General features: G+C 42.3%; 1 protein-coding gene across 5 annotated transcripts in view; it reads left to right on the top strand.

Moving 5' to 3' along the window:
* The window catches only part of SLC12A3 (solute carrier family 12 member 3), a 757364-nt gene that overhangs the window by 171358 nt on the left and 562462 nt on the right, over positions 1-23544 (top strand). For all 5 annotated transcript variants that reach the window (XM_033941365.1, XM_033941364.1, XM_033941363.1 and 2 more), the window contains one exon: positions 654-793. In XM_033941365.1, coding sequence (XP_033797256.1) covers positions 654-793 — 140 coding nt within the window. The remainder of the gene's footprint in view (positions 1-653; positions 794-23544) is intronic.

Here is a 23544-nt window from a genome sequence, read left to right as displayed (position 1 = left end):
TGATTATTAAGTGATATATTTATTGTTAATCTGTTTTAACTTATTGACACACTTATTGTAAGTTTGAAAATGAATAAAGATAAAAAAAAAAAAAAAGAAAGAAAGCAATGGAAGTAAAACCCGGATATCTCAATCTGTCCTCCTTTTTCTGGAGCCATATGGTAACCCTATGCTTAACCCTATGATTCAGCAGTACTAAATTGGGCAGTGCTGCTGAATATCAGTGCTGACTGCCTATTTTTTTTTAAAATGGGCAAGTCAAGGGTAGCATTGGGGAAGAGCAAGCAGTTATGTGCGTGCCAGCAGTAGTCAGTGATGGCACCCACATACCTAAGTGGCTGAATATTGCCAAGATAGTGTCTAAATTGTGGCACTCACTTATGCAGTATGATAAATCCTGGACTAGATTAACTCTGTCAGGAGAATATGGAGCCAGCTGGCAAACCTACATGACTTCCCTTTTTTCATTTAAAATTCCCCAGCCTTGGCCTTCACCCTTAAAGCTCCCTTTTACTCTGATCTCTGCTCTTAAGGCTGAACTGGCTTTCATCTTTTAATGTTCCTGAACTTAATATTATTCTCCAGCTTACCTGTTTTCAGTATAAAACTGTTTGTGTTGTATTTACTGTGGTCATATGTTTTACATATTCTAGGTGGCACTTATTTTCTTATCTCAAGAAGTCTTGGACCAGAGTTGGGAGGGTCAATTGGACTAATTTTTGCATTTGCAAATGCTGTCGCTGTTGCTATGCACACTGTCGGTTTTGCTGAAACTGTCCGGGATCTTCTCCAGGTATGAGTTCTTTGGATATCAAGTTCAATGTAGAAAATAATCCATGATAATTGACAAGTAATTAAAATGGGTAGGCAGAGCTTATTGGTGAGAAGGGCTAAAATTAAAGGATGTAACACCTCTCTCTATTCTTTATTCATTTTTCTTTCTCTTGCCTCTCCCAATTTTTTCTTCTAGCCATCTTTTTCTTTATCATCCACCATAATGTTTCTCACATGTGACAATACCTCTCCTATTCTCTTTGTAATGCTAGCTCAATCTTTAATATGAGGTCAACATAGCATAGTAGTCTGCAACGTATGGTCCGATATTTACAGTCCTCATATTCAGCAATCACCACCGCTACTGCGGGTAGAGAAAAGGCACCATGAAGCTCTGCTGCATTGTGTGTGACTGTAAGGTCACATTTATTTTTATTTATTTTATTTTCAGTATTTATATACCACTTATAGCCTAAGTGGTTACACCGATTAAAACCAATGTTAACACCAAATGATTTCTATATTGTAGTCCAGGCTATGGCTTTGTCAAGATTTGATTACTGCAATGCACTTTGGAATAACAAAAGCAAGATGTAGAGCATTGCAGGTCATACAAAATGCAGGAGAAAGGGTAAAACGCAGACCTCACGGACCTGACAGACCTCGCGGATCTAAAACCGCACATCCTTAAAAATCTGAGGTCCGTGTCGTGCCACTTGTAGTTTCTGTCTCTGACAGACCTCTATGAGATTTTAGCGCTGACGGATCCTAATACTTTTCCCTTCCTATGCTGAGACGGATCCGTCAGCGCTAAAATCTCATAGAGGTCTGTCAGAGACAGAAACTACAAGCGGCACAGACATGGACCTCAGATTTTTAAGGACGTGGGGTTTTAGATCTGCGAGGACCGTCAGGTCCGTGAAGTCCGCGTTTTACCCCCTTCCCAAAATGCAGCAGCAAGATTGATATTGGGTTTGTTGAAATATGATCACATTTCATCACATCTCCAAAAATTGCATTGGCTACCAGTCCCCTTCAGAGTACAGTATAAAGCAGTAACTATCTGCAGTGGCGTACCAGGCATATGTGACACCCGGGGCCCATCATTTTTTGACACCCCCCCATCTATATGAAAAATATGATTTTTAGTTACAATCCACATATCGCACAAGAGTGTACCTAGGAAAAGGCAGCATCTTAAACCCTGTAGTGAGCACTAGAACACCAACACAAACACCCTATGGACATCCAATTTGCGCAACTGTTTCTGCTCCAAAGAACCCTCCCGACTACCCATGACCAGGAGGACCACAGACTGGTTGACATGAAAAGGTGTAATCACCTATGGCAGAAAGGAGGGAACCGGCCGTAGCACAATCCGCTCCCTAGAGAACTCCAGGAAGAGAGGCCTATACGAAAAAGCCTGCAGTTTGGAAATGCGTCTCGCAAAAGTAATGGCCACCAGGAAGACCACCTTAAGAGTAAGGTCCTTCAACATGCAGGACCAGGCAAGGCCCCTGTTCAAGCCATCCAACAAGAACTCCATGATGTGAGGCAAAGAAGTACGAAGGGGAACCGTGCCACACGTGGAAGACCAATTTTCAAAGAGATGCTAAACTTGCACATAAGCCCGAGAAGTGGAAAGTCCGAGAACTCAAAAGGATGGAAATCACTTTATCTGAATAACTTTTTTTACTTAAGAACATAAGAAGTTGCCTCCGCTGAGGCAGACCAGAGGTCCATCTCACCCAGCGGTCTGCTCCCGCGGCGGCCCATCAGGCCTATTGCTTGAGCAGTGGTCCCTGACTATCCCTATAACCTACCTCTACTCCTATCTGTACCCCTCAATTCCTTTATCCTCTTAAGAACCTATCCAAACCTTCTTTGAAGCCCTGTAACGTGCTCTGGCCTATCACAGCCTCCGGAAGCGCGTTCCATGTATCCACCACCCTCTGGGTAAAAAAGAACTTCCTAGCGTTTGTTCTAAACCTGTCCCCTTTTAATTTCCACGAGTGCCTCCTTGTACTTGTGGTTCCCCATAATCTGAAAAATCTGTCCCTGTCTACCTTTTCTATGCCCTTCAGGATCTTGAAGGTTTCTATCATGTTTCCTCTAAGTCTCCGCTTTTCCAGGGAGAACAGCCCCAGATTTTTCAGTCTGTCAGTATATGAGAGGTTTTCCATACCCTTTATCAGTTTAGTTGCTCTTCTCTGGACTCCCTCAAGTACTGCCATGTCCTTCTTGAGGTATGGCGACCAGTACTGGACACAGTACTCCAGATGTGGGCGCACCATTGCACGATACAGTGGCAGGATTACTTCCTTCGTCCTGGTCGTGATACCCTTCTTAATGATACCCAACATTTTGTTTGCTTTCCTTGTGGCTGTGGCGCACTGTGCCGACGCCTTCAATGTTGTGTCTACCATCACTCCCAGGTCTCTTTCAAGGTTACTTACCCTAGCAGTGATTCCCCCCATTTTGTAGGTGAACATCGGGTTCTTTTTCCCTACATGCATGACCTTGCATTTCCCTATGTTAAAGCTCATTTACCACTTTTTGGCCCACTCTTCCAGTGTCGTTAGGTCCCTTTGGAGATCTTCGTAGTCTTCCGTGGTCTTAACCCTGCTGTAGAGTTTGGTGTCATCCGCAAATTTAATAATCTCACATTTTGTTCCCGCCTCCAGGTCGTTAATAAATATATTGAACAGGAGCGGTCTCAGCACCGACCCCTGTGGAACTCCGCTCGTGACACATTGCCAGTCTGAGTAATGGCCCTTTACTCCAACCCTCTGTTTCCTGCCTGCCAGCCAGTTTTTGATCCATCGGTGGACCTCCCCTTGCACCCCGTGATTCCACAGCTTCTTGAGCAGTCGTTCGTGTGGTACCTTGTCGAAGGCTTTTTGGAAGTCTGCTGAATTCTTCGAACTTAACTCCAAAGATCCAGAAATTTGCCCATCCATTGTCTGGGAGGCTTATAAAGTCTCCCTTAGGGGTGAACTTATCAATCTCGCCTCTTGGAAAAAGAAACAATCCATGAAAAAAGAGAAAGACTTAGAATCTTCTATCAAAGAGTTAGAACTACAACATATGTCTACCCACTTACATGATCCATCTATTTTTCAACGTATACAAAATCTCAAATACGAATTTAACACTTTAGTTTCCAGTACTGCTAGACGGGATATTTTTATCTCAAACTCTGGACATTATATGGGAGACAACCTTATGGGACGCCCTTTGGCTAGATATCTTAAAACTAAATCCAAACGCCTACATATCACAGCCATTCAAAACCCATTGGGGCAGATGGTTAAAACCCAGTCTCTGATCTCTTCTCAATTTGAAAACTTCTATACTACTTTATATAAATCTGATTTTTCTGCTTCAGAATCGGGGATAGACTCTTTTCTTGCTTCTTTGGTTCATCCGACCTTATCGGACTCTGTGAAATTGAAACTGGACTCTCCCATTACTGTATCTGAAATAGAAGCCGCAATATCAGCTATGCCTACCGGCAAAGCCCCAGGTCCTGACGGGTTTACCAATGAATTTTTTAAGCAGTTTCGTAATCTTCTGGCTCCTCATCTTCTTTCTTACTATGAATTCCTCCACTCTGATCCAGACAAACAATTCAACTTCACTGAGGCGACTATAGTAGTCATTCCCAAACCTGACAGAGACCCTACCTTGGTTAAAAACTTTCGCCCCATTTCTCTTCTTAATTTAGATTACAAGATCATGGCAAAACTTCTTGCACTGAGACTCAACAAAGTGATCCCCTCTCTTATTCACAAAGATCAAACGGGGTTTATTAAACAAAGGTTTATAGGAGACAACATACGCCTCTTTCATCATATTAATGCCCATGCTAAAACACTCTCAGATCCCGTAATCGGTTTGGCCATAGATGCCGAAAAGGCCTTTGACCGAGTTGAATGGCCTTTTCTATTCCAAATTTTAAAGTGGTACAATTTTGGCCCGTTCTATACAGATTGGATTAAAACTTTATATCATCAACCCACAGCTCGTATTTTAATTAATAATTCTCTCTCCAACAAATTCTCCCTACATAGAGGCACTCGCCAGGGCTGCCCTCTGTCGCCGCTGCTATTTAATTTAGCGTTAGAACCTCTCCTCTCTGCTATCCGACAATGCCCAACAATAACAGGAATTGAAACCACTTATTGTCATATCAAATTAGCAGCATACGCTGATGATGTCCTTCTCTTTATCCGAGATCCTGTTGCTTCCCTTCCCTCACTCGTTAATATTGTCTCTCATTACTCCAAGCTTTCTGGATACTCAGTTAACTGGGAAAAATCAGAAATTTTCCCTCTTAATGATCTTATTTACCCCTCAGATCTCGCCCAATTTCCCTTCACGTGGTCACATGGAGCTGTAAAATACTTGGGAGTGTTAATACATAAAGATCCGATTCAAACTCAAGATCTAAACATATCTAAAATTAAAAGTTTAGTTCTTAACACCCTGTCTCGTTGGTCTCCACTCTTCCTTTCATGGTGGGGCAGAATAGCTTCTATCAAAATGACCCTTACTCCTCAGATAAACTATACCCTCTCAATGCTTCCCTCCTTATGCAAGAAGAAATTTTTTCATTGGTTGAATAAGAAAATATCTGACTTTGTGTGGAACAACAAAAAACCTCGTATTGCTCTCGATAAGCTGAAAGCCTCTAAAATTAATGGGGGTTTGAATGTACCAGATTTTCATTTTTATTATATCGCATCATTGGCCAAATATGGAGCCTATTGGATTATTGACCCTAGTACCCAAGACTCACCAACCTGGTTTGACCTGGAACGGTTTTTATGTGCACCATTACATGTTTCATGCTTGTTGACGGTGCCAGTGCCCAAACCTTTGAGAAAATACTCCTTATTGAGTGCAACGCAGCATGCCCTTCACATACTAGACGTAATCGCAGAGATTTCAATTAAAGACAGTCCACTCTTGTCCATTTGGAATAACCCCAAAATCCAAATCAATAGTAAATCTCTTTCATGGAAAAGGTGGCAGCGGGCTGGTTTGTGGTCTCTCCATCAGATAACCACTCTCACTTCGTTTGTTCCCTTTTTCACAATTTGCTCTACTTACTCATTGTCTCCTTCTGCTTACTCACAGTGGCTTTCTCTTACTAAGACGTTATCTTCTATGTCTATACGCTTTGATTATATGACATCCATTCACACTTTGTATCACTGGTCCACATTGGCTATATCAAAAGGTAAAGCGATATCTCTCTTTTATAGTATTCTAAGAGATCACTCTTTCACATTTTCCTCTCATTCCATGAAACATTGGGAATCTATGCTGACAACCTCACTTACTGATGTTGACTGGGAACTCTTCTGGTCATCGACAAACCGACCTCTTTTATCATCCAGAGTCTCACAATCAATGTTCTTCATTATGTGGAATGCGGTATGGACACCCTTTCGGATGTGGAAAGCTAACCTAAAACAAGACTCTATATGTTGGAATTGTATGAAAGAAGCTGGGACTCTTGATCACATGCTTTTTCACTGTGCTAAAGTTCGTTCCTTTTGGACATGCATTTGGGACACCATAAAGTCTATTACCAATTGTTCAGAAGAAATTTCCTTTGACATTATAATTCTCCGATCTCAACACCCTTGTTTTACACAGTCTAACTGTCCTCCTAAACTCATTGATGCAATGTTTGTGATTGCCCTTATGCACATCTTGAAAAATTGGAAGTCCTCTTCATTACTAAACTATACCTTTTGGTGGAATTCTTTGAGCATGTATCATAAATTTGAATCATATGCTTATGAAAAGAAAAATATAATTCGACTTTCCAAAAGTTTGACACAAAGTAAATCACCCTGGAAATTCCTAGACTCATATGTTCAATCTATTTCATAGACACTCCTCTCTTTTTCTTCTTCTTTTTCTTTACCTTCATCTTTTTCCTCATTTTATTCTTTTTCTTTCTTCTTTCAATTTCTCTTTCCTCTTATCTTTTCTTTTATTATCTTTTCATGAACAGTCCTAGTACTTTAGATCCTTTAAAACGATTCAATTCTACATTGCACAATATAACTGAATATTTGTTATACTAAATGTTTTGTTTTATTTTTTGACACCCTGTACTTGAACTGTTTCTTATATTTTTTCAAAAAACTCAATAAAAAATATTGAACTCAAAAAAAAAAGGAAGTCAAGGTAAATGATGTCTATGGATTCACCTTTATCCACCTGGCTGTTTACCCCCTCAAAGAAGTACAATAAGTTTGTAAAGCATGACCTACCCTTTCAGAAGCCGTGCTGACTCGACTTTTGCTGTCCATTGTTTTCTATGTGTTCACCGATGCTGTCCTTAATCAGTGCTTCCATCATCTTTCCCGGGACCGAGGTCAAGCTCACCGGCCTGTAGTTTCCTGGGTCACCCCTTGAACCCTTCTTGAAGATGGGCGTGACATTTGCTATTTTCCAGTCCTCCAGGATCTCTCCAGTTTTTAAGGATAGGTTGCATATTTGTCAAAGTGGCTCTGCTATTTCGTTCCTTAGTTCCTTGAGTACCCTTGGGTGAATGCCGTCCGGACCTGGCAATTTGTCGCTCTTTAGTCTGTCTATCTGTCTGTGTCTGAGTATATCCTCTTGGCTTACCTCTAGTTGGACCAGCTTTTCATCCTGATCCTCATTTACGATCTCCTCGGGTTCCGGAATATTGGATGTGTCCTCCCTCGTGAAGACTGACGTGAAGAACTTATTCAACCTGTCAGCTATCTCTTTTTCCTCCTTTACCACTCTCTTTTTGTCTCCATCATCCAATGGCCCCACTTCCTCCCTTGCCGGTTGCTTCCCCTTCACGTACCTGAAGAACGATTTGAAGTTTGTTACTTCCCCCGCCAGTCTCTCCTCATATTATCTTTTTGCTTTCCTAACCACTCGGTGACACTTTCAAGAGCCAAGCCGTAAGACCAAAGGGATCTGGATCGAACATTGGAATGGGACCCTGAGGCAGAAGGTCAGGCGAGAGGGGCAGCAGAAGAGGATCTACCACCAGAAGACGAACCAGATCCGCGTACCATGGGCACTTGAGCCAATCAGGAGCCACTAGAATCACATGGTCTGCGTGCCAAGCAATGCATAGAAGGACTCTGCCCACCAGCGGCCACAGAGGAAAGACAATACAAAGCCGTCCGTTGGCAAAGGCTGCACCAGAGCATCCAGCCCCTTGGCCTGGTAATCCCTGTGCCAACTAAAGAGCCTCATTCAGCACTTTGGCATTGACACATGTGGCCATCAAATCCATGATCAGCTGACCTCAGGCCTGCATAATAAACTCGAAGGCTTTCAGACTGAGACACCACTCGCCAGGATCCAGCACATGCCAACTGAGGAAGTCCGCCTGGACATTCTCCACTCCTGCTATGTGGGAAGCCCATCATATACTATATTACAATGTATTGTGTTCAGAGATCCTATTTGATAGCAGGCTCTGGGGCACACAGACAAACAAACAAAAACCCATCTAATTTATACATAGAATCTGGCAGTGAAGGAGTATGTAATATTCCTGAGATGATAATCAAAATATGAACATTTTTTATATGGCAGTGAAAGGGGGAGAGCTCCATTGCTGAGGAATATTCAGTTTATTGATCAGAACTTGAGGAGGTGAGGGGTTTATGCTGAGACTCTGTGCAAATCTGTAGAGAATCTAGATTTCATTCCTAAATAGAATTTGTTGAATGACGCTGTCAGTTATGATGATGGTTTTACTGGACGGCTGACACTGGGGAGGAGGGGGGAGGATTACCGTATTTATACATAGAAAGCCCTGGTATTTTTTTACATTGCTAATTTAAAAAGGGAGAAGTACTACTAGTACTTATCATTTCTATAGCAATACCAGGCATACGCAGTGCTGTACACCAAACATGGAAGAGACAGTCACTGCTCGAAAGAGCTTAAAATCTAGTTATGACAAAAAGGTGTTTATCCAAGGCAAGCAGGGAGCATATTCTCAGATATGGGTGACATCATCTATGGACAGTACGGACAGCATGAAAAGTGAACTGTCACTTTAAGAAACTTGGAAACTGCCTGCACCGTGCATGCTTGACTGCCTTCTTGCACCTAAGTTCTTTGTTTTCCATGTAATGATAAAGTACTATTTGGCTGGACTCCATTCAGCCTAAGTTTGTCATCCAGCTTTCGTGTATTTTTTCTTCTTTTTTCTCATACATTTCAGTGACAATTGATTTCAATGTCGCTGAAGCATATTTTCCATCTATGTCGAGATTTTTGACGGGTTTTAAAAAGTGTGGTAAGTGTCAGCAGTCTATTTCGGCTGCAGACCCCCATAAATGGTGTCTACAGTGTCTAGGTCCTGAACACAAAATTGAAACTTGTTCTCTCTGTTCAATTTTAAAGTCCCACTCTCTTAAAACTCATGTTCAGCAGGAGTAGTTGTTTGATGCACCCATGGATATCGCCAAATCTTCACAGGTGTTGACATCGAAAATTCCGTCATCAGCTTCGACATTGACATCACAAGAGATTCCAGCATTGGGGAAGCCAGCTAAGAAACCACCTGCTTCCAAACAAGCATCGCAGGTCTCTACAGCATCAAGTCCCTTGATGCAGACCAAACAAAGATACCACTGCTTTCTAGCTTCGCAGGTTGTCTCTTCTACATGTTGTGCATCCTCATTGAGGTCACCCACTCCGAGACAACTTGCTGCGCTGATGGACCGGCAGTTGAGCCATCGTATCAGTGCCTTCTTTCAAGGAGAAACTCGATGAGTTCTTCCAGAGGGAGCTCGGTAATATATTCAAATTGCACTGCATGCCAGTACTAGCATCAACTCCCTCGGTACCGGCCCAGCTTGATCATAGCATTATAACGCCTCAAGGTACTGCTGTCAGCTATCCATTGGAGCATTGAACTCCTCAGGGATCTCCTGTGAGACATCATCATTTTTCTTCTAGATAAAGCTCAAGACATCAATCTTCACATTGATGATCTCGCTTATCTCACCGATGCTCCTCTTTGAAGCATTGATACTCTTCTTCAGGATGATCATCTTCAAGATACCATCACTCCTCATCACGTTGATCTCATGCTTCGAAGCGTAAGAGGGACACTCATTGGTCCTCTTCCTTGTCTTCATTAGATCGGTACCAAAGACATCGAAAATTTTCTTGTAGACATCGTTCTCCTCGATATACAGTATCTCCAAGCCTTCTATATGACTCAGACTTATGTTCTGACTTACTGTTCACCTACTTTATCTGCACCTGAACTTATGGCATTCCTTCCGAACAGTCGCTACAGAAAATGCCTCCTAGAGGAAAATCTCTTTCAGAAAGACTTAATTTTACTAAACATAGAAACATGATGGCAGATAAAGGCCAAATGCCCATCTAGTCTGCCCATCCGCAGTAACCATTATCTCTTTCTGAGAGATCCCACTTACCTAACAGTTGACAATGGTCACAGTGTGGAGTACTTGGAGGCCTTAGACTATTATGAACCTCCCAAAGAACTCCTCAAGTTACTGTTACATGGCATTTTTAAATAGACACTTCTCAAAAATTGGGAAACGCCTTTAGCAATTATAGAGGCTCCAAGAAAAATTGATTCCTTATACAGAATCATTTCTTGTCCAGGGTTTGATAAGCCACAGCTACAACATCAATCATTACCCTATTTTTTCTGCAGCCCTCACATTTAAAGTTTAATATCTTTCCTTTCTCAAAACTGACACATTTCAATCACTATATTGAAAATAAAATCTTTTTCCCTACCTTTGTTGTCTGGTGACTTTATTTTTCTGTGCATATAACTATGTTTCCAGGGTCTTCTTGTCTTTTGACTGGTTTTCTCTTCATCTTCACTTTCTGCCTTGCATCCATCTTTGGCATTAACTGCTTTCTTTTCAAAATCTATGTTTCCATGTCTTACCTTCCCTTCTGTCTCTCTCTTCTTCTGTCCCTATTTCCATGGTCTGACATTTCTTTCTTTCCTTTCTCTCCCTCCTTCCTTCCTTCCTTTCCCCTGGTCTGGCATCTGTCTCCTTCCCTCCCCCAACTTTTTATTTCTTTCACCCTGCCCCCTTCTTTCTTTCTCTCTCTCTCCATGCCCCTTTCTGTCTGTGTCCCGTCTCCCTTCTTTCTTTCTGTCTCTCTGTCCCCCCTTTCTTTCTTTACTTCTCCCTGCCCTCCCCCAAGCCACTACCATCAGGGAACAGGCTGCCACCGCCGCAATCGGGGAACAGGCCAGCGCCCGAGGTCTTAATTCTCCCTGCTCTCCCCCAAGCCACTACCATCGGGGAACAGGCCGCCACCGCCGCAATCAGGGATCAGGCCGCGCCGAGGTCTTAACTCTTCCTGTTTATTTTCCCCAGCGCGGGGCCGACCAATTCTCGCCACTCGACGTCAATTCTAACGTCGGGGAGGGACTTCCGGGCCAGCCAGGCAGCGACCCCATATATATATATATATATATATATATATATATATATATATATGAACAAAAAGTACAACAAAGAAATAGCCCTCCACACCCAACTTCCCACCCTACCCTGGATGTGTGTAAAAATTTACAAAAAGTAAAAATAAGAGACAATTATGATGAAGTGATAAAAGACGTCAATGGGCCCCACACCAATTTAAATGCATTACTATGCCCTAACATATCAGCATTCATCTTTTCATATCTATAACATAGACATAAATTTGCCCACCAGAAAGGAAAATTAAGGCAATTATAATTTTTCCAATTGTGAATGATCATTTGCATGGCTACCCCATCATAATAAGGAGCAGTCTGCCTTTATATTGATCCAAAGGGGGTTTAAGATGTAATAATGTCCCACATATGACTACATCATATATCAGTGGAATCGATGACTCTAATATAGTATTAATCTGTGCCCATATCGATTTCCAAAAATTAAGTATTAAAGGACAGTAAAACAAAGATGATCCAACGTCCCTATTTCCAGATGACAGTGCCAGCATCTGTTAGACTTAGAGCTATCTAACTTCTGCAATTGAACTGGGGTTCAAAAAGTCCTATGCAACAAGAAAACCCAAGTTTGTTTCATTGATGCTGATGCTGTACACCTCATTCTTCAAGACCAAATTCGTGGCCATTGAGTGCAGAAATTTGTTGCTTGATCTTAATGCTCCAAATATCTTTTAAAGAGGTTTTTGGTTTTTTATTCATAAAATCAGATATTAATCTATACCACTTGGCGTAGATTGATGGTTAGTGCAGTGGGCTGAGATTTGGGGGATATGGGTTCAATTTCCTCTGCAGCTGCTTCTGACTCTGTGTAGCTCACTTATCCCGAGGAACATAAGAGTTTTTGTACTGGGACAGACCAAGGGTTCATCAAGCCCAGTATGCTGTTTCCAACACTGGCTAAAAGTCCCAAAGAGTAAAACAGATTTTATGCTGCTTTTCCTAGAACTATCAATGGATTTTCCCAGCTTAATAATGGTTTATGGACTTTTCTTTTAAGAAATTATCCTTTTTTACACTTTGCTAAGCTACCTGCTTTTATCACATTCTCTGGCAATGGATTTCAGAATTTAATTGCATACTGAGTAAAGAAATATTTCCTCCTGTTTGTTTTAAATCTACAGTACTACTTAGTAGCTTCATTTCATGCCCTGAAGTCTAGTATTTTTGGACAGTAAACAAGCTTTTCTCTAGAGTCAGGAAAAGTACCTGCATATAATGTGGGCAGCGCTGCCTATGTGTAGTGGCGCTGTAGAAATGATATGTAATATACGTAGTAGTCGTGCATTCACATAGTGCATGTCACTTATTCTCCTGAGCTGCTCCCATTCTCTTGCTCCACTGTTTCCTTTTCATTTCTCATGGCTTTCATGGGCTCAAGAGTAGGGTTACCATATTTGTGAAATGAAAAAAGAGGACATTCTGCCCATGGCACTGCACCCAGAAGTTAGTATGGCAGGGCCAGCTTACACAGGATTTGGTGGCTCTCCCCCTCTTACCTTCTCAGTGTTGGAATTTTGGGCCACTGGCAGCTCAGCAAGGTGGGCCTGCTGCTGTCAGCCTGCCCTGGAAGCCACTTCTGTGCAGCGACATCATGTTCCCGTCTAGGCGGGACCTGCAGAAATGTAGCTTCCAGGGCAGGTCGATGGCACCTCGCTGAGCTGCTGGAGGCCCTAAGAAAATTGAATTCCAGCATCAAGGAGGAAAGAAGGGGAGAGCCACCAGATTCTGTGGAACCTGACCCTGTTAAACCCGGACAGACTCCTACAATTAAAAACCCATCTGGACACCCATACAGTCCTCTAAGAAGAGGACATGTCCAGGTTTTTCTGGCGAATGGTAACCCTACTGAAGATTTTAGTTTTATGGCTTCAGCTAGTTTTGCCAACTTCTCTGGCTCAACTCTTTTGGGTCTATTAGCTGAGCTTAACATAATACGTTCAGTTAAGTGTCTTCTCAGAATAGTTTCAGATTTACACTCCTCCCTCTATATTCACGGGGGTTAAGGGCAGAGCCGGCCCGTGAATATTGTTTTGAGCCAGCTCTGACCAAGCCCTGTCACCCTCCTGTGTCCCCAACCTTACCTAGTGGTCTAGCAATCTTCCTATGCTCCTGCCCTATACAGAGCCATCATCAAAATGGCTGCTGTGAGTTCCCGTTGTAGTTTTGAGACTACAATGGGAACTCATGGTAGTTTCAAGTTTATTTAAAATTTATTATACCGCCCACTCGAACCTTCTAGGCGGTATACAAAAAACGCCATAACAATGCGTCAATTATAATACAATGCAAACAAAGAACAAACCAAGGGAATAGACAATTTTTTAAGGACAATGACAAATGGGAACAAAAAGAGAAGAAGGGATTGGAACTACAACTGATAGAGCGAAAGAGAACACTTAAGGGGAAAAACAAAAGTAGGGGGAACTGTAAGTAGAAACCTTTCTTGAATCTAAGTCGTCCTTAAAAGGACAGTTTAAGTTACAAAAGCATCAAGGAAGAGGAATGTCTTTAGCTTCACCTTAAAATTGATAAGGGTTAAGAACATAAGAACATAAGAAATGCCGCTACTGGGTCAGACCAGTGGTCCATCATGCCCAGCAGTTCGCTCATGCAGCGGCCCTTTTGGTCAAAGACCACCGTCTAACTGAGACTAGCCCTACCAGCGTATGTCTTTGTTCAGTAGGAACTTGTCTAACTTTGTCTTGAATCCCTGGAGGGTGTTTTCCCCTATGACAGCGTCCGGAAAAGCGTTCCAGTTTTCCACAACTCTCTTGTTTGGAATCTATCCCCTTTCAACTTTAAAGGGTGCCCTCTCATTCTCCCTACCTTGGAGAGGGTGAACAACCTATTCTTATCTACTAAGCCTATCCCCTTCAGTACCTTGAATGTTTCGATCATGTCCCCTTTCAATCTCCTCTGTTCGAGGGAGAAGAGGCCCAGTTTCTCGAATCTTTCGCTGTACGGCAGCTACTCCAACCCCTTAACCATCTTAGTTGCTCTTCTCTAGAGCCTCTCGAATAGTACCATGTCCTTCTTCCAGGTGAGGGCGCAACATGGCCCGGTACAGTGGCATGATAACCTTCTCTGATCTGTTCGAGATCCCCTTCTTCATCATTCCTAGCATTCTGTTCCCACTTTTCGCCGCCGCTACACATTGCATAGACGGCTTCATTGACTTGTCAATCAGAACTCCCAAGTCCCTTTCGTGGGAGGTCTCTCCAAGTACTGCCGCGGACATCCTGTACTCGTGCTTGAGATTTTTGTTACTGACATGCATCTCTTTACACTTATCCATGTTGAACCTCATCTGCCATGTCGATGCCCATTCCTCGAGCCTGATTATGTCACGTTGTAGATCTTCGCAATCCCTCTGCATCTTTACTACTTTGAATAACTTTGTGTCGTCCGCAAATTTAATCACCTTGTTCGTCGTACCTATGTCCAGATTGTTTATAAAGATGTTGAAGAGCACGAGTCCAAGCACCGAGTCCTGAGGCACCCCACTGGTGACTCTCTTCCAGTCCGAGTATTGCCCATTTACCCCCACTCTCTGTTTCCTATGCCCAAGACAGTTTTTAATCCACATGAGTATTTATCCCTCGATTCCATGGCTCACAATTTTCCGAAGTAGTCGTTCATGCGGAATCTTGTTGAACGCCTTCTGAAAGTCCAGATATACAATGTCGACCGTGTCGCCCTTGTCTATCTGCCTGTTTACTCCCTCAAGGAAGTACAACAAGTTTGTCAAACAAGATCTGGCTTTGCTGAAACCGTGCTGGCTGGTCTTCATCAGAACGTGTCCGTCAAGGTGATCAATGATGCGGTCCTTTATCAGCGCCTCTACCATTCACCACCTTCCAGTCCTCTGGAATCTTTCCTGTTTTGAGCGACAGATTGGCTGTTAGTTGAAGCAGTTTAGATATGGTCCCTTTCAGTTCCTTGATGACCCTCAGATGGATGCCATCCGGTCCCAGAGATTTATCGCTCTTAAACCTATCGATCTGCCTGTATACCTCTTCTAGACTGACCGTAAACCCTGTCAATTTCCCATTTTCGCTTCCAGCATATAGCCTGATGGGTTCCGGTATGCTGTGTATATCCTCTTTGATAAATACAGACGCAAAAATGTTTTCAGTCTATCGGCGATTGCTTTGTCCTCCTTTAGCGCTCCCTTTATTCCTTGGTCATCCAACGGTCCCACTGCTTCCTTCTCGGGTTGTTTCCCATTAATATATCGAAAGAACGGCTTGAAGTTTTTTGCCTCCTTGGCTATTTTTTCCTCGTAGTCTCTTTTTGCCACTTTTACTACCAGCGTTGATGTTGTTTGTGCTTATTCCAGTTTTCATCCGTTTTTGATCTTTTCCATTCCTTAAATGAGGTTTTTTTTGTCTTTGATTGCTTCCTTACCCTCTACAGTGAGCCACACCAGTTCTTTATTCTTTTTCCTCTTTGATCCCTTGTTGATACATGGTATATATAGATTTTGTGCCCTGGTGACCATATCCTTAAAAGGAGACCAAGCTTGCTCCAGCGTCTTTATAGTGTTTATCCTCTTCTTAATTTTCTTCCCCACCATGTGTCTCATCCCTTCGTAATTTGATCTTTGGAAGTTTAAGGCTGTGGCCATCGTTCTGGACCGACGTTTTGCCCCTATTTCCAGGTTGAAGCGTATCATATTGTGATCGCTGTTTCCCAGCGTCCCTTCTATTTCTACATCCTGTGCTGGTCCTTGCAGCCCATTTAGAACTAAATCCAGAATTGCGTTTCCTCTCGTGATTTCCTTGACAAGTTGTTCCAGAAAGCAATCGCCTACAGTTTCCAGGAACTTGGTCTCTCTAGCACAGCCGGAGGTGCCTAGGTTCCATTCTATCCCCGGATAGTTGAAATCGCCCATGATAACTGCATTGCCTCCCTTGCAGTTGCGTTTAATCTCATCTGTCATTTCTTCATCAATTTCTTCCGACTGCCCTGGGGGGTCGTTAGTAGATGCCTATCCTCATTTCTAGTCCATTTGTTCCTGGAATTTTGACCCATAGAGATTCTAACTTATCCGTCAATTGTGGCATGTTCTCTCCAGTAAATTCAATTCCCTCTTTGACGTATATGGCAGTGCCTCCTCCTTTTTGAACCACTCTGTCTCTGCGGTATAGTTTGTATCCCGGTAGCACTGGGTCCCAAACATTTTCATCAGTCCACCATGTTTCCCTGACACCGATGATGTTGACATCATCCTTTTGTGCCACAGCTTCTAATTCACCCATCTTATTTCTAAGGCTCCTTGAGTTTGCAGCCTGTTCCCTTCTTGCATGTCCTTCCCTCTTGTGTCCCTTTCTGTTTGTCCTGTCTGCAATCTGGTGAGTTCTCTGTCTCTCTCGGTCCGACTGTCGGCTTTTCCCCTTCTTCCTAGTTTAAAAACTTCTCAACTTCTCTCTTGATGTTGCTTGCAAGTAGCCTCATTCCGTCTCTGCTGAGGTGGAGTCCGTCCTTCCTGAATAGCTTGCGCAAGTAATTAGGGATACTGTTCCAGAAAGAAGGAGCATTAACGGAAAAAATTGTAGCCCTCATTGTACTGATATGTTTCAATGAGGGAATGGTAAGGAGATTATGAGCAGTAGTTCGTAAGGTCCTAGTTTGATTATAAGGGATAAGTAAATTATTAATAAATTCAGGCTGATTATTTACTTTAATTTTAAAGGTTAGTAATATAATTTTGTAAGTGATCCTATGCTCTATTGGTAACCAGTGAGCTTTATGTAAGAGAGGAGTAACATGATCATATTTTTTTGCATTTTATTGACGGCTCTGCACGGGGCAGGATCATAGAAAGATTGCTCCTGCCCTGCATCACCGCTAGACCACCAGGACAACAGCTTAGAACACCAATTAGTGCTATATTCTGTACTATAGGATCAGCTCAGGCAAATAGGATTTTTAGGATTCTTTTTGATAATCCCATTCAAACTGCGTTAGCTCAGTAACATAACATTGCAGCTTAAATGGCAAACCTGAGTGTAACAGCCCCATAAACTAGCCTGCAAAAAGTAGTCTGGGGAGGTTTGGGCAGCCTGCAAAAAATCGCAAATAATCAAATTTGCGAGAACCCTGAATCTGGAGGGAGAACTGTAATTCATCCAAGGTTAACATCTTGGGCTCAGATGAGCTAGGTAGACTGGATTCAACCAGGCCTAATGGCCCTGGATTCATCTGAGCTTATCACCTTGAATTCACCAGCCTTAGTGTCACATACTAGGTCCTCATTATTGGCATATGGTAAACTAGGTTTCTTTTGTGGGCTGCATGGAGCTCAATATCATAGTTTCAGTGGAATCTAGTCTCTTTGATTCACTGTGTAATGCAGTTGGTGGAGTGCTACCATAATATATCACCTTTAGTCTGTTCTTCAGCAGATGGAAAGACTGTCGGGTGGTAGGATTGGATGTTCTGGTTCAGGTTTGGCCTTCGTGGGGCTCCTATATGCATTTATTCCATTGCCCCTGTTAAGCAGTCTTCCAGCAGTTTGAGTTGTACACTGGTCTTGTGGTGCTGGTGGCTCTAGACTAGCTGCACAGACCATGGTACAGAGATCTCATGTGACTACCAGTGGAGGAACCCCTGCAACTCCCTATTCAGGGAGATCTGTAAACTCAGGGTCTAGTACAGATGGAGGATCTGGCATGATTCTCACTTATGGTTTGGCTCTTGAAAAGGCATGGCTGACTATAAAGAGTTATTACTACTGTTTTTTGCGGTTCTAAGCTTACCTCAGCCAAGTAGAGTATCTAGGATTTGTAGTCAAGGTGCATACAGGAATCACCTCTTCCTTCTTCCTTGGGCCTCCCTAACCTAGTTCTGGCCCTGCCTCTTATACTTTCTGGTAGCTGCTTCCTTGACTTCTCCTTCCCATGTCACTTCCCCCTAAGGAGGAGCTACCTATGTTAAGGTGGCTCTGTCACTGTGAAAGAATATCCAGCAGGGGAAGTGGTAGTGTCTTATAGACTCCCTCACATAGAATTAGAAAAAGTTCAAAGAAGAGTGACCAAAATGTTAAAGGGGATGAAACTCCTTTTCCTTGAGGAAAGGCTAAAGAGGTTAGGGTTCTTCAGCTTGGAAAAGAGTTGGCTGACGGGGGATATGGTTGAGGTCTACAAAATCCTGAATGGTGTAGAATGGGTACAAATCAGGGTAGATAAAAATCAATGATTTTTTTTTTTTTTTTAATAAAATGTTTTTGTTTTTTTTAAAAAAAAGCCTATCTAAAGATAGTTTTCTATTTAAGATACATTATAGTCCAAAAGTTATTCATCATGAAATTAGGATTAGTTTTTAATTATGTAGTATGAGGCTATATATTCATGCAATGTTTAAATTTTTTGGTAAATGAATTACATTAATCCATTCAAGGGCGATTTTTCTATCTGGAAGATATTATCACAGATGTTTGGAATCCCTGGTGGTCCAGAGGTGTAGGGGCAGGGGTGAGCTTTCCATGCTCCTGCCCCGTTGCTGAGCCGGTTCCTACCATGAGTTTTTGCAGTTTAGCTGTACGCTGCTGCCCGGCATTGAGCAGCTTCCTGAATGGCTGCCCTTGGCATAGAAAAGCCTAGTAAAGCTGCACAGAGGTGGCTTAAGTAGCCTGGGGATGGGCTACTGAACCATAGAGAAGAGGACCCAGGCCCATAAGTTATTCTAACCACTACATTCATGGTGGAAAATGTGCGCCCACCAACCCCCCACAACAACAACAAAAAAAAAACAGCTTACTGTACTGCCATTTAGGTGGCGTTCCCTCTAAGCTGAGCAGGTGTCCTCCAGCTGCATTGCTACCACTAGGGGGTGGAATATTTTCAGTCGCTAAGGACAGGTATGTTCCCTGGAGTCCTGCAGAACTTGCCTGTCCCTCACAATTGAAAAATGTGACAGTAAAACAGCACCCTCTATTGGTGAGACTGTGGGTGGAGGACTCCTGCTCAGCTTAGAGGGAACAGTGGCATGCAGCCATAAGAACTATTAAGGTTGTAGACAGGTAACATAGTAAATGATGGCAGATAAAGACCTGAATGATCCATCTAGTCTGCCCATTAGTTATACCCATTACAAATACATGATTAAATTAACTTGTCTCTTCTTTGATATTTCAGGATCATAGACTGTAAAGTCCAACTGGTATTGTCATAGGTTCCAAATGCTAAAGTTGCTGTCCAAGCTCACTCAAGCCTATCCAACCAGTCTGTTTGCAGGATATCTACCATAAAGTCTGGCCGGTAACATCCTCATGTTCCAAATTACTGAAGTTCCCATTGATGCCCTCCCCAGTCCATCCTACACCAAATCACCACATATGGAACACAGACTGTGCAAGTCTGTCCAGTACTGGCCTTAGTTCTTTAATTTACATCCTTCGTTTTATAATTAGAGATCCTCTATATTTATCCCATATTTTTTTTAATTCCATCATCGTTTTCCTCTCCACCACTTCCCTGGGAAGGGCATTCCAGGCATCTACCACCCTCTCCATGAAAAATAATTTCCTAACATTGCTCCTGAGTTTTCCTTCCAGCAACCTCAAATTATGCACTCTAGTTTTACCATTTTCTCTTCTCTGGAATAGATTTGGTTCTATATTAATACATTTCAAGTATTTAAACATTTGTATCATATCTCCCCTGTCTCTGCTCTCCTCCAAAGTATGCATATTTAGATCTTCCAGTCTCTTCTCATACTTCTTTTGGTTTAAACCCCTTACCATTTTTGTCGCCTTCCTCTGGACTGCTTCAAGTCTTTTTATATCCTTCACCAGATATGGCCTCCAAAACTGAATACAATACTCCAAGTGCAGCCTCACCAATGACCTATATAGGGGCATTAACACCCTCCCTTCTACTCTTGGTTGTTCCTCTTTATAAACAGCCTAGCACCCTTCTGGCTACAGCCATCGCCTTATCACATTGTTTAGATGCCTTTAGATCCTCAGACACAATCACCCCAAGGTTCCTTTTTCTGTCAGTGCTTATCAGCCTCTCACATCCCAGCACATATGGTTCCCTCGGATTTCTACCCCACAAATGCATCACTCTGCACTTCTTCACATTGAATTTTAGTTGCCAGACGTTAGACAATTCTAACTTTTGCAGGTCCTTTATCATGTTTTCCACTCCCTCCAGGGTGTCTACTCTGTTACAAATCTTGGTATCATCTGTAAAAAGGCTAACTTTACCTTCTAACCCTTCAGCAATGTTGCTGACAAACATATTGAACAGAATTGGTCCCAGCACCGATCCCTGAGGCACTCCACTACTCACCTTTTCCTCCTCCGAGTGAATTCCATTAACCACCACCCTCTGACGTTTGTCTGTCAACCAGCTTCTAATCCAGTTCACCACTTTGTGCCCTAACTTCATCCCATGGAGTTTGTTTATGAGCCTCCTATGAGGAACTGTGTCAAAGGTTTTGCTGAAATCTAAGTAAATTACATCCAATGCATGTCCTTGATGTAGTTCTCTGGTCACCCAGTCAAAGAATTCATTTAGATTCGTTTGGCACTATTTACCTTTAGTAAACCCATGTTGCCTCGGATCTTGTAATCCATTAGATTCTAAGAATTTCACTATCCTTTCCTTCAGCAACATTTCTATTACTTTTCCAATAATTGAAGTGAAGCTTACCATTCTGTAGTTTTGCGCTTCATTTCTGCAACCACTTTTGTGAAGAGGGACCACATCCGCTCTTCTCCAGTCCCATGGAACCATGCCTGTCTCTAAAGATTTGCCTTTTTTATTTATTTTCTCAAAAAGAATGTATTTCTCCCTTTTTACCCTTTTGTGCCAGCCAGTTAATGTTCTTGTGTTGTCTATAGTGTCAAATTTTTGGTTTTAACTGTACCCGTTATTTTATTGTAATTCGCTTAGTAAACCAAGATAAATGATTTTATCAAATTTTATTAAACTTGAAACTTTAAGAAGACCCGCCAAAACCTCTTGGAGCTCCCTAAATATCCTGGGATGGATCCCGAACAGTCCCATAACTTTGTCCACCTTCAGTTTTTCAAGTTGTTCATAAACACTTTCTTCTGTACGTTTAGTGGGCTTTGGGGATGTTTTGGGGGGCTCACCATGACCTATAAGGGAGTTGTGGTGAGATGTTTATCTTGTATCCTTTTTGTGAAGTTCACAGCGGTGCCCTATAAGGTGCCCCACTTCTCTGTTGTCATGTCTGAGTGGCTAGTCCATTACAATGCTGGCCCCTCTCACATCCAAAAGGTCTTGTTCTGGGCATTTGGGACTTGGACAAAATTTTGGTTGAGAATTTGGTATAAAGATAGATGTAATGGCGGTCTGAACGATCAAATGCCTGGACGTACAGATAGACAATTTTTGAAAAAAGCATATTTTAGACATACTTTTTGAGAATGGACATTATGCCGTTGCTGACTTTGAGCGACTAGCGCCCTATGACCAAATTGGACTTAGATGTATTTTTTTATTATGGCCCTCCACATTTAAGAATTGGGAAGCATCACTTCTACTGTCGTTCCTGTGGCTCCAAGCAAACTAGATTCCTTGTTCAGAGTTCAGCCTTGCCCAGGATTTGACAAACCACAACTCTAGCGTCAGTAACTGCTTGTAGAATTTGTGATGAAGAAGGCTAGTAGTAGAGAATGACACAGGGACAAAGTTTTCCCCATCCCAACCCCGTGAGTTTTGTCCCTGTCCCTGCCCCATTCCTGCAAGTTCCATCCTCATCTGCACAAGCCTCAAACACTTTAACCACACAAGCCTCGAACACTTATGATTTTAAAGTGTTTGAGGCTTGTGTAGATGAGGACGGAACTTGCAGGAATGAGACAGGGGCAGTGACAAAACTCACGGAGTTGGGATAGAGAAATTGAGTTTCTGCAGGGACGGAAACAAATTTGTCCCCATGTTATTCTCTAGCTAGTAGTTCCAGACCCTATGCTAGCACATCTCCTGGCAGAGACGGAAGAACACTGGACATATTTGGCTGTAGACTTTTTCAAAATTCAATGCTAGCCAGTAGAATATTGAGTTACAATTTCTACATGACATTTTATATGAAGTCTCTAGTTCAGAAATTATCTCATTATGATCAAAATATTCCTGATTTTCAAAACGTTTCTAATGACTTGTTGGAAACAAGAAAGTTTATTCCGAAATCTATATTTGATGCCTTTGTCACCTTAAGAGCATCAACATTATCCATTGGCATGAGGAGACAAACATGGCTAAGGGTTTCTGATTTGGAAGCAAACGTTCAGTAGCACTTAGCCAACATTCCATGCTTGGGTGATGAGCTCTTTGGGAACAAGATAGAGGAGGCCACCCAGAAAATCACAAGACATGAACATGTCCATGTCTACTCTCTCGGCCTCAAGGTCTTCCAAATCTCAACCTGCCAAATAATTTTACAATCTTTAACACTCTTCCTATAACCCTAAGTACATATACGTACCATCATCTACCTCTTCTAGAGCTCCTCCTCATAAACATTCAAAACAACAAAAGACTCAGAAGCTCCAGCCAAAGACTCAGCAAAAATCACAGTAGTTCTTTTGACTTTCTTCTAGAGAGCCTTGCCAGGGTAGTTCAGCCTTCACCACAGACTTCCTATTGGGGATCATCTTGCTTACTTCATCTGAAATGTACACCTCCAAACCCCCCCCCCACCCCAAAAGAGTCTGCTTTCAGTTCCTATCAGATCATACTTATTCACCAAGAGCTCTCAACCCTCCTCCAGCTCAACGCAATAGAACAAGCTCCTCTGCAGGAGAGGGGCCGAAGGTTCTATTACAAGTACTGTATGTCCTAATACCGAAGAAGACTAGATTTCCATGCTCTCAACAAATACTTAGTAAAGGAGAAGTTCAGAATGGTCTCTCTGAGACCCCTGTTACCCCTTTTGGTGAAAAAAATGACTGGCTTTGCTCTTTAGATCTCAAGGAGGCTTATACAAGGATCATTTCATAAATAATGCACACTATTTAAAAAAATTTACATGTTTTATTTTTTTTCAAGTATTTCTTTACATTCCTTCAATATAATCTCCCTGCTTTGCAATGACAGAATCCCAACATTCGGGAAACTTCATTATTCCATCCAAGACACCGTTTTAGTTCAGTTGCTGAATGGCTCAGGTACCAGCGGAAGAAAGCTCTTCCAGAGATGCAAAATGATGTGCAAGCATAGATTGTTTCAACTTTGGAAAAAGGTCAAAGTCTGGTGGTCTCATGT

The sequence above is a fragment of the Geotrypetes seraphini genome, chromosome 4 (assembly GCF_902459505.1).
Source record: "Geotrypetes seraphini chromosome 4, aGeoSer1.1, whole genome shotgun sequence".
Taxonomy (NCBI): Eukaryota; Metazoa; Chordata; class Amphibia; order Gymnophiona; family Dermophiidae; genus Geotrypetes; species Geotrypetes seraphini.
The sequence above is the reverse complement of the archived record's forward strand: the minus strand, read 5'-3'. Positions and strand labels throughout refer to the sequence as shown.